General features: G+C 37.1%; 1 protein-coding gene across 1 annotated transcript; it reads right to left on the bottom strand.

Moving 5' to 3' along the window:
• Positions 1-588: 588 nt before the first annotated feature.
• LOC139195135 (ATPase 11, plasma membrane-type-like) lies at positions 589-6,289 on the bottom strand. The gene is made up of 19 exons (XM_070820323.1): positions 6,176-6,289; positions 5,944-6,042; positions 5,725-5,862; positions 5,487-5,621; positions 5,227-5,406; positions 4,614-4,817; positions 4,402-4,521; positions 4,167-4,286; positions 3,675-3,797; positions 3,472-3,576; positions 3,081-3,390; positions 2,763-3,001; positions 2,616-2,648; positions 2,440-2,521; positions 2,129-2,289; positions 1,787-1,999; positions 1,432-1,614; positions 1,149-1,327; positions 589-880 (listed from the first exon to the last, which is right to left on the bottom strand). The coding sequence occupies exons 1-19, from the start codon at positions 6,206-6,208 to the stop codon at positions 787-789; spliced, it is 2,751 nt and encodes a 916-aa protein (XP_070676424.1). The 5' UTR covers positions 6,209-6,289; the 3' UTR covers positions 589-786.
• Between the last annotated feature and the right edge of the window lie 6,060 nt (positions 6,290-12,349).

The raw sequence follows: 12,349 nt of genomic DNA, 5'->3' as shown, positions 1-12,349 counted from the left end.
GAGAAAGGATAAGATTAGGAATGAGGATATCCGAGGTAAAGTAGGAGTAGCCGAAATTGAAGGAAAGAGGAGAGAAAATCGGTTACGGTGGTTTGGACATGTGCAAAGAAGGCCTACTGACGCTCCGGTTCGAAAATGTGACCACGGGACAGAGGTTCAGGGCCGAAGGGGTAGAGGAAGACCTAGGAAAACTTTGGAAGAGACCCTAAGAAAAGACTTAGAGTACTTGAATCTAACGGAGGACATGACACAAAACCGAGCGCAATGGCGTTCTAGGATTCATATAGCCGACCCCACTTAGTGGGAAAAGGCTTTGTTGTTGTTGTTGTATGGAATTTCGAAGAGAAACCGCATAAATTATTAATGTAAATTGTTTGTCATTTGTTAAATTTATATATATATATATATGTATATATTTACTCAATAATTTTTCCATATTCAACTCCCTCATGCACACTATAATCAATTTTATGAGTTTTTCTATTTGTTTCACATTTACTGACTACATATATTAAAGAGGCGGTTAACAATACAGTCAGTACATACATACAAGTGTTTCCGGAAACCAAGAGTATGGAATTGAGCTGATTTAAGAGCCATGACTTAAAAACTTTTATTGATGTATGTTCTTTTCATGTAAGAGCTTTCTGTCCATCAAATCCATACAACACAAGTAAAAAGATAATTAAGAATACAGGAAAGGAAACAAAACAAAAGGGGACAAAATATCAAGGTAGTAACAGTTTGAAGGAAAATAGGGTAGCCAGAATTACACTAGAAAATGACTTAGATAGTGTAATTTGGGTTCGTTTCGATGTCTAAACCCCTTAGCTTTGCAAAGGACTCGACCTTCCCCTTCAGAGTGTGAAGCTCCCTTAGTCTGCATCGATAGGAAACACCAAAAATTAAAGTTAGGCAACACACAACACTGCCAAAACACATCGTAAAGAATTATTTCAGAAATGCTCTCTTGCCAAACAATCTTATCTTGTCAAATTGAGAATCTGGATCGCTAGTAATATATTGTACATAATCACGGTCTGTAAGTATATGTCTGGCAAGAGAATAGTACTTATGTTATCGTTTTCTTCGGAAACTTGAATACAATTGCTTTGTGATCAATGTCCAACTTAAGAAAGAAAACCAACCTTGCAATCTCTGCACGTCTCCTGGCTTCTTCAGCCATGATGCTAACATCCCTGAATGTGTGCCTCTCAGGAATGTTCTTTGCCTCCATAGATGGGAGGCCATGGACCGTCCGCTGTTCTGCCGCCCATGCAGCCTCACGGAACTCTTTACCGAAGTCCTTTTGGGTGTTGAAAGCCGTCTACAAAATTATACACATGTACATTGCAATGCTGTTAGAATGTGTAATAAAAAATGTTTTGAAGTTCAAAATTGTTAAGAGAAGGAAGGTTCATATTCACTCACTCTTTTGTTCAATACCAAACTCCAAGCCCTCCCGCTGAGTGCATATCGAACGAAAATCTTGACAGGATCAAGTAGCATGTAGATTAGAATGTTGTATATCCATACGACACCACACCATTTCCAGCCGATTGCTTGAATTCTAGCAATTTTCCATGTTACTAAAGCAGATATTAATGTAGCAATCTGCAAGGATGCAAAATTTTTAATTGTCAAATATGAATTACATGTTAGTTTAATTAAAGACTAAAGTTTCTGAGCATAACTATGTATATAAACGTCTTCCTATGTGCTGATTTTGATGAATATGAAAACAAAATTGAATGCTATTTGATTGAAACAGCATGAAACCACTTACCAGTTGAGCAATTACGAAAGCACTAAGCAGAAGCAGACCAGGTACTTCCAGGAATGACCATCCTCGGGAGCGAGTGACAAAAATTAGAGCCTGGCTGATGGTGCTAACTTGAAGGTACAGAGCAGATGATAGCTTGGCATTCATTCCCGGAATGAGGGTCCCGTTGGTATAATAGAGATTCTCATTGAAGATATCTTCTACACCGAATTTTTTCTGCGAGAGAGAACGAGAGAAGGTGAAAACTTGATCATTGTAATCGAGTACAAAATGTGAGAACAATTTCATCTATGCCAAAAGAAGAACAGAACGAAGTAACACATAATTAAGATAAGAAACAATTACCGGAAAAAATTTAGTATCGTAAATGATCGAGAAGAATATAACTGTGGTAACGGCAAGATAACTGCCTAACACAATCCCGGTTGCAAAGATTTCACTCAGCTTCCAACTGTCAGGAACTGGAGATGGCTTAACCCTGTCCTTGGATATCGTCATAATAGTACCTGGTAAATGGCTCAAATTTCAGAAATATTTTCGGAAACAAGAAGGAAAATAAATGAAAAATGAGTAGGAAACTGAGAATTCACACTCAAGAAACCATATTACAGACTAGCGCAACACATGGTAGAACGTAAAAGGTTAGTAATGCTTACCATCATTAAGAATGGCAATGATTAGGACCATAAAAGGAGGGAAATCAAATTTCCAGAATACCGCAAGCAACAAGAAACCGAGCTGTAAAACAAACCCAGTAAGAAATGAGAACTCACATTACAGCATCCTTAGATGTCAAGTAATCTATTTATCAAAGAGATTGAGGGCTACTTACCACAATACGTATTGTTATAGATACTGCGTATATCTGAAAAAGGAAAACAAAACCAACACAGTTACGGAAAACAACCCCCAAAATTTAGCAGCAGGCGCACTTACAGGTTCAGTTCCAAAAGGAATTAAGAGGAGAGGATCGCCTTACTGTGTAATTCTTCATTCTTTGAAAGATTGCACGGCTTGTCAAAACAGCACTGATAATCACACTCAAACCAGGTTCTGTCAGTACTATATCAGATGCACCACGGGCTGCATCTGTGGCATCGGCGACAGCAATTCCTATGTCTGCTTTCTTCAATGCTGGTGCATCATTGACTCCATCACCTGTCATTCCGACTATGTGCTTCTTACCTTGTAATCGCTGAACGATCTCATATTTATGTTCTGCAATGAAGAATCAAATCAGACAGAAGCAGTGCAAAATTGACTAGCAAAAGTTGCAAGCTGTAACAAACAGGATTACCAGGAAATACACCAGCAAAACCATCAGCATTCTCAATGAGTTCATCAATTACTAGAGTTCCATCTATGCTATTCTTATTTTCACCAAGCAACGCCGATGATGGATACATGTTTGTGCCCATCCCAAGTCGTCTCCCAGTTTCTTTTCCAATTGCCAGTTGATCACCCGTGATCATTTTAACACTCACACCCAAATCTAGAGCTCTTCTAATAGTTTCAGCGCTGTCATGACGTGGTGGATCAAACAGGGGGAGAAGACCGACAAACTCCCAAGGTCCACCGGGACTGTCTTTCGTACCAGCAGGAACTTCCTGTAAATTATATCTCTTGTGAGCCATAATGCTTCAGAAAAGCATACATCTAGGAGTGGTTGTTAAAATCTCGTTAATTACCTGCCGTGCAACAGCAAGGGATCGAAGTCCACGCTCTGCGAATTTTTCAATTACTGTATGTACCCTTTTTTCAATTTCTGATTTGTTGCTTGCCAAATTGAGTATCTACAAATTTCACAGAAAAAAAAATGTTTTTGAAACTCAGGCCATTTTTAAATGTGAAGGACTACGAAACATAGATTTAAAATTGTTAGATTAAGTACCTGCTCTGGTGCACCTTTGCTCACTCTGTGCATGTTACCGGTTGTGTCTATGTATGTAAGTGCTGTCCTCTTATCAGTTGGATTGAATGGAAGGAAGTGAACTTCTGTAATCCCCGCTCGAGCCTTACAAATGGATAAAAGAGAAACTCAGCTCATGGAAGCTTTAGTTAACAAAACAAATTAATGCATATGCAATGTTTGAAAACTGTAGAGAACAAAAATGTCCAATTTCTCGAAAAATTTCAAATTTAACAGCTTTCCAAATTAGGCGATGTGCTATATCTATTTTTACAGAGAAACATCATTCTTTTCCTGGGGTAATATGATACTGTAATTATGCACTTCTTATGTACAACATTAGCACTGATATTGGAATTGTGTGGTATACTAAATTGAAATTTGAAAAGCTTAATCAGGTCCTATTTTTCTCGAAAAGTTTCAATTTAGGACCCCAACAGCTGCATAAATGTTTTGTCTCATATAGTCTACTACCTCCTTAGGATCAGCTAGCATGGCAACAATTGCTGCATCAATAGCATCTTGATTTTCCAATCTTGAAGCCCTTGCAGCCATCAATACAACCGTGTCCTTTTCAACACCTTTGGCGAAGACCTGCAAATGGAGGTGCTCATCAAATCAATGTCAGTATAATCGAGTACTAGGGTTCAGATTTTCTCTGTAACCAAGAAGTTGCTTTTTAACCTTACGACAGGATCAAGATTATCACCTCTATCAAATTCTTGTCCACTGTTAGTTTGTTGAGAGTTAAAGTTCCAGTTTTATCACTGCAGAGCACATCCATCCCAGCCATTTCTTCAATAGCTGTCATTCTCTTGGTAATTGCACCCTGAAATGAACTCAAACAAGTTAATTTGATTTCCAAACTGAAGAGATAGATGGTCTAATTAAGTACGGAAAATTTCATGGTTTTCGTTGAACCTGCTGAGCTAACCGATGAGAACCGATGGCCATGGTGACAGACAGAACTGTTGGCATAGCAATTGGGATGCCACCGATAAGTAGAACAAGAAGGTTGTCTACCGAAGGACGATAACCTCTTTTTTGACAAATGAAGACAATGAGCTCAATCACAAGTCCAGTGGCTATTGAACAAATGCAAAAGTTTCCAATAGATGTTAAGACCTGAAACAATCAGTCCAAATGGTACTTTAGAGATGTGCAACAAGTAAAAAGTTCTTGTGCTCAAGACAAAACACTCTAGCATAGGTAGATTTCACTGTCTCTTACATTCAAGCAACAAATTCATAGTTTTAATGCTGCTCAGTTTTATGTTCATGAGTGTCTCATCTCATACGAAACATGTCTATTGGCTTGACATTTTAGCAACATGAACGTGAACTCACTCTATTAACGTGAAAAGGGCCGTAAAACATATTGGTAGTGCTATCCACACACCCATTTTTACTTCTCACACACCCCTCTCAATTTTCGGCCGTCGGATTGAATGACTTGAAAATCAATACCGAAAAATTGACGAAGGTGTGTGGGACGTAAATATTGGTGTGTGCATAGCACTATCCAAAAATACTACCTGCTGAAAGTGCCCAACATGAGTTGTGTTTTCAACAAGATGGGCAGCTTTTCCGAAGAAGGTATGTACTCCAGTTGCAATGACAACCGCTTCAAGTTCACCTTGTTTACATGTTGAACCAGAGTATACACCATCACCGGCATTCTTAGTTACTGGAAGTGACTCTCCTGTAAGAGCGGACTGAAAACAAGGAAACCGGTTAACAGAAAGTCCGAAATTGTCTGGAAATGATTTATTACACAGCAATATGACTTAGCTACCTGATCAATTTTTAAAGCATCTCCTTCGAGCAAACGAGCATCAGCAGGAATAATATCACCCAATTTGATACTGATAATGTCTCCAGGAACCAGCACAGAAGCATCTTCCTCACTCCATTTTCCATCTCGTAAAACCTGTTCAGATTTTGTTAACTACCAACATGATAGAAAGCAACATAACAAATGAAACGTTCAGCGCAGAAAGAAAAAGTAACTGGTATATAAAAATGAGGGTAACCTTCGCCTTTGGAGCCAGTCTTGCCATAAGGGCTTGAGCTGCATTACCAGCATTGTTTTCCTCTATAAAACTTATAGTTGAATTAACTATGAGTAATATAATGATACCCACGAAATCGTGATAATCCATACCCAGTCCCTGAAAGAATAAAGTTTACAAAAATCAGTTCAGAAATCTAGTCTCCAGTCTCAATGGTAAAATGAACTACTAGGAACTTACGCCTCCGTGCGCAAGACATATGGACATTAACGCAGCTGCTTCCATAACCCAAGACAAAGGGTTCCACATAAATCCCAGAAATTTGAGTAGTTTGCTCTCCTGCAATTTGAAAGACAGAGTTACAATGCAAGAAGGTGAAAGCTTACTAAAATAAATTCTTCTTAAGAAACTATCTATAGAAAATTAATTACAATACAAGAAAAAGCACAAGCCTAAACAAATTATTTGAAACCTTTTTCTCTTCAAGTTTGTTGTAGCCAAACATCTCCAACCGCTTTTGTACCTCGTCAGTACTGAGACCCTCAGCTGTACATTTCAAATTTTCGAAGACTTCCTCAACGGGTATGTTCTCCTGCCAGAATATTAAAGATTTATAAAACTGCCAAAATACTCAAAACCCTCTAATATAACAGGTAAAATCCTCTTGCAGACAAGTTTTATATCAACTCAATAATTAGCATAAGATTTTAGGTTTGCCTAGTTTAACACCAAAATGTAAATAGATCAAGAACGTGTACCATATCAACAGCTTCCTTCAAAATAGTCTCAAGGGCATCCATCGCAGCTCGATTGTCTTGTCCCCCACCGAGAACGCAAAGATAGACAATCTGTGGATTCAGAAGTTTGTCATAAGAATAAAGTTTAAGGATGCAAAAAGCATTTAACAAATAAAACAAACATCTGATACAAGTTTTTATTCCTCAAATCATCTTATAATTCCTGCTTTGTGGTTTGGAAATATGAAAATCCAGCTTATTTGAGCGGATTTTCTTGTTTATTGAGTTTCTAAGTATCAGAAACAGTAATATATATCTAAACAAATAAACGGAAAATTTCAAATTTCAATGATTAGCAACTAATCCCAGTAGTTTTTGCCTCATCAAATCATCAAGACTCTCATCAGTCATTAAAGAGCGTTGGATATCGCATGGCAAGGAAATTAAACGATACAGTATGTGATGGCATTCAATTGTTCAGTAAAGTCGATCAGGACTAGAAACAAAAATTTCAAAGCCCACAGAAAACATAGTTCAAACAAGGAATAGGCAACACAAGTTGGCTACAGTAGTGTGCACCTCCCCGCAATTTAGATTGGATTAGAACATTTCTTGAGTTAAAGAAACAACTAAAGGGCTTTAATCTTGAAATGCCAATTAATTTACCAAATCTTTCAGAGAGAACTTAAAACAGCCAGCTTAATTGTTTCACGCGAACATACTCGAAGGCGATCACCAAACACCAAGACCGCTCAAAAACCAGAATCCAGAGAAGATGACCTTTTGTGCCGTTGGAGAGGGCGATTGAAAAACTTACAAGAAGTTGGAATATATATATACTGAGCTACCAATGCCATGCAAACGACACGGACGTAAGAATTATATGCCAGTCTTTGACAGATGAGAGAGAGTTGGGAAGAAGAAGACAAAATGGCGAGCTTCTGAAACAACGCCGCAGCATATCCAGCTTAGCAAAAATTTTCCAAAGATACGAGAAACTGACGGCTGTAAGTGAAGGGATTGGTCATTGTTGCATAGCAGCAGGAGGGCTTCCTGATATGGGAATGACATACGTAAAACAAAATGAATTGAAAACTCAAAGGTCGCAGTCCTGAAAAGTCCATCAATGATCAATCAAGTACTTCTTTGGTTTCTTTGGTTACAAGACGTTGGACTCTAAGGCAGCACTTACTATTTCAAATGCTAATATACAAAACTCCTCTTTGCCGTTTAAGTTTATAATCCGTAACTGTATCCGATTGATGATTGAATTTCTAAATACACGTATAATTATGTAAATCGAGCCACAGCGGTTCGAGTTTGACGTGCATTATCTTGTTTTGGCCTCGTTCAAGCTGGGGTAATCAGCAAAACAAGTTTAGTTTGAACAAAATATTGAGCTTGCTAGAAAAGTGAGCAGAGGTTAAGTATTGGTACGTTGGGCTCATAAAACTTGTGAGCAACTCGTATCATTTTATGTTGAACGGATAATCCTTTCACAAAAATTTAACTTATTATTTTGAGTTATTTTGGGATGTATAATTTTCTTATTAGTAATTTTCATTAAGTCCTGCCAAGCATATGTTTGTTTAAATTACGCTCTAAGCCAAATCAATTAAAAACTCGACTTTGATTTACAACCAAGACAAGCCAAAGCTAAGTTCAAGATGTTGCCCTTGCACCATGGCATGTGGGTTCGAATCCCATCGATTTCCTAATCTAACATTTAATCTAACAAATCTATCATTTGACAAAAAAAAGTTCAAGATTGAAAAATTCATTTGAGCCGAGCTTCTATTTGGGTTTTTTGTACTTTTATTATGCTTGCGGTTAAAATACGTCATGTTTTTTTATACAAGATATAGAATCAAGATTCGATCACAATACCTGTGTCCCGAGTTTGAAACTCCATCCTCTATGTTTAATGTATTTCGAATTCTCCCCTTCTCTTGAATAATAATAATAATAATAATAATAATAATAATAATAATTTTGGTTAAAAATGTATAAAATGATCATTTGAAGGTTCCAATTTAGCACATGTGGAAACCCAAAATTATAACGACTACTCAATGTCAGACTAGAAAACCTAACCTTTAAATTCTACATGCGCACCTAGCTAAAGCAATCAAACATGTGAGGACTAGGGTTAAAGTTGAAGAAGATTGGGTAAAAATGATGTTTTCACTACATGTCATATCTTCGTAGAGGGGCCACATAGGGTTTTATTTTGACAAATTTAACGGTCATTTGGTAACGTTTTACAGAACAATTTTTGAAAAATTGTTTTGTAAAACAAAAAGGACAAATAGAATTTTGCATTGTTATGATTTGAGAATGCGACTGGTAGTTTAGTTCGAGAATAATTTGAGAGAATGAAAACATTGATAATGCATCTAGTACCAAATGTTTGATATGAAATAAATTTTATAAGATAGAGAGAATCCCTGGGAGCATCGGGATCCCATACTATTAAAAGAATGAATAGTATATTGTAGGGCTATGGAAAGTGATTGGCTGAATAGTTTTCATTTTTTTGTTGCTCAAGTAAGAGTACAATATATATACACAACTAAGTCAACTAATCTACAATAAAGCCTAGGAAATCGCATCCCTCTTTTAATGGGATTTCACATCAACTATTTTAGGTAAACATATTATACGGTAAATTACACGATCTTTTCATAATACTCCCCCTCAAGTTGGAGAGTGAATATCATGAAGTCCCAACTTGTCTCACAATTTCACGAATTGATCTTTCCCTAAAGCCTTTGTGAATAAATCTGCTAACTGGAAACGTGTAGGTACATGTGAAGGACTAATCATTCCAACTTACAGTTTTTCTCGAACAATGTGACAATCAATTTCAATATGCTTCGTTCGCTCATGAAAAAGGAGATTAGCTGCAATATATAGAGCGACTTGATTGTCACAAAATGATGGTGTGGGACCCTTTTGCGGAACCTTTAAATCTTGCAATATATAGCGCAACCATGTTAACTCTAAGCATGTGTTGGCCATAACTCGATATTCAGCTTCTGCAGATGATCGAGAAACATTGTCTTGTTTCTTGGATTTCCATGAGATGAGGGAATTTCCAAGAAAGAGACAATACCCAGTAACTGACCTTCTTGTGGCACGACAACCTCCCCAATCGGAATCACAAAAAACCTTTAATTCAAGATTGTCGGAGACAGGAAATAACAAACCTTGACCAGGAGTACCTTTGACGTACTTGAGAATTCGTAAAGCTACATCCTAGTGAGGTTTGTGAAGCTCGTGCATGAATTGACTCAATGTGCGAACCGAAAAGACTATGTTAGGCCTGGTGACAGTAAGATAAATCAATCGTCCGACTAGTCTTCTGTACTTGGTGGGATCATCTAGCAATGCTCCCTATGTGGGAGTGAGTTTCAAATTTTGTTCCATTGGAAACTTGTCTGGGCATCCCCTGTAAGACCAGAATCCTGCAAAATATGTAGTGCATATTTCCTCTGAGACATGAAAATGCCTTTCTTGGAACGAAAAAATTCAATGCCCAAAAAATATTTTAAATCACCAAGATCTTTGATGCGGAAGCGTGTGAGAAGGAATGTTTTGAGACGTTCCATCTCTTTAAGATGATTTCTTGTAAGAAGTATGTCATCTACATAGGTAAGGACTGCCATGAATGAGGTACCTTGGGCCTTTGTAAAAAGGGACTCACACAAATTTTTGGGATTTTTGGTGTTGATTTTCTATTTAAATTAAATTGAACAAAAACATGACAGAAACATATTTTATGTAGTTCACAAATTAAGAAAAATGAGTTAGGGGAATTGCTATCCACCACCAAATAATCATACAAACATGTTATGTTTCATTCAAATTCTTTTTACTTCCGGATAAAGATGCTCAAATTGGCTTAATGTTAGAACTCAACCTATTATTCTTTCTTACGTAGTATGTTAAGAGAATGACGCTTTCAACTTAACTTAGTCCCTAACATGCAATCTAGAATGGCGTGTTCATAGATTTAACAAGTAGAAATCATTAATAATGAAAAGAGTTTGAGTCATCACAAGGCATCGTAAGTACTAGCGTTGTCTTACTTATCCTAGAAATTGGTTCACATGTTAATCGCAATTAACAAGTACAACTCTAGAACATATGTAGGTCCTCATTCGACAAGGGCATGCATACACATATTCATAGCATTATAATCCTAGATATGCTTACTAAGTATGCATCCGTAGAAAACACATAAAGAATTCATCACTGACATAAGTAGTGAACCAATTTTTATCCATTCATAAAAGCAATTCAACGAAATGTCATAACAAACTTGCAATCATATTCGGGGCTTCAAAACAACCCCTAACTACTAAAAATTTAGTTAATCATAATTCTCAAATTAAACCAAATGAAGGACATAAGTTTGAGAAGATAAAACCGAAAGAAGAGAATGCCAAGATTTCCTCATTCCTTCTCTATTGCTTCCTCAACACTGCTGCCTTACCTTTTTTCTTCCTTTTCGCTACAACCTGCAGCCTTCTTTTTTATTTTTAATTTTTATTTCCTTTTTCAAAATTATTTCTGTAAAACTCTCCCTTATTCCCTCTCCCAACATTCCTTGTAACCAATTCTTGCTGCATCATCTTCTTCTCCATAACTTTCCCCACTAATAGCAATTTAGTGATGACAATAAGTGAGAGAAAATGGTAAAACAATTGTAACCTTTGGGTAGCCTTTATGCCAATTACTCCCATTTAATCCTCATCTTTAATTCCATTTCCTCTGATATTTGAATAGGTGTCAGCTGGCTTGTTCTTGGCTGCATCAGTTTTGGCTGTTAGATTTATTGGGTTTATTGCTTTCTTTGCAGTTACAAACTGCTCAGCCTCTTACGAACCTTTTAGTGTTAAAACGGCCATAACTTCTTCTAGAAAAATGATATTAACAATCCGTGAAACGGTCCGGAAAATAGATATCCGTAGCTTTCCAAGTATATAAGGCTCATTCTCTAATTCATTCTGAGTTGTTCGCAACTTGCTTCCAAAGTCAGCTGATCTGCACAGGCAGTTTTGACGAATTTGTTACTTAAAATCCCATTTGTGCTATTTTTCTTTTCTTTGCTTGACAAATCCTACAAAACACAAAAGCAAAGTAAATAGCTTAAAAATATAAGGAACTAACTAAGAAAAGGCAAGTGAATTTGATGTAATATATATATATATATATATATATATATATATGAGCTTATCATCATCGTGACCCTTGACTCAACAACACTACACACCTTACACTTTGGAGATCGAATCAGAGGAAACTTTTTAACAGAGATTGTAACACTAAACTCATTAATACAATACATTTACTTTGTACACGTGTTCTCTTATCATTTGTCACAGGATTTTTGTGTTTACTCCTTAGAATATCATCTCATGATTGACCTTTAAGACACATTTCCAATAGATAGCAGGTCTGAAACCAATCTTACCTATTTTCCATTAATTACTCAATGAATACAATGATCTTTAAGTACATTAAAGAGTCTGTTAGCTTGTTAGATATTTTTATAACGTATGGAATTCCGCCTATGTAAGTTTATCTTACATTGCCGGTCCCAAGCCCGGATAAAGGATGAGGGGGAGGGCGTCAGGTAGTCGACAGCCGGCACTCCACAGTTACGTCGAATCCTTATGACAATGAATCCAGAACGAAATCGCGCTAAAGCTAGGACGTCACCCGTAAGTGGCGCGCTGTGTGGCCCGAGCACAGTGATAAGTGAGCAAGGGTCGCTGTATCTCTATCGGCACTCGGATGCAGTGTTAAATGAGCAAGGGGGCCATAGAAACTTCTTTTCGAACGACTCCACTCAAAGTTGTTTGGGAGCATATGCTCCTATCAACTTTACACAGGACACACAA

This window comes from Malus domestica, chromosome 04 (genome assembly GCF_042453785.1).
Source record: "Malus domestica chromosome 04, GDT2T_hap1".
Lineage (NCBI taxonomy): Eukaryota > Viridiplantae > Streptophyta > Magnoliopsida > Rosales > Rosaceae > Malus > Malus domestica.
Note: the sequence above shows the minus strand (reverse complement) of the source record. Positions and strands in the feature narration are given on the sequence as shown.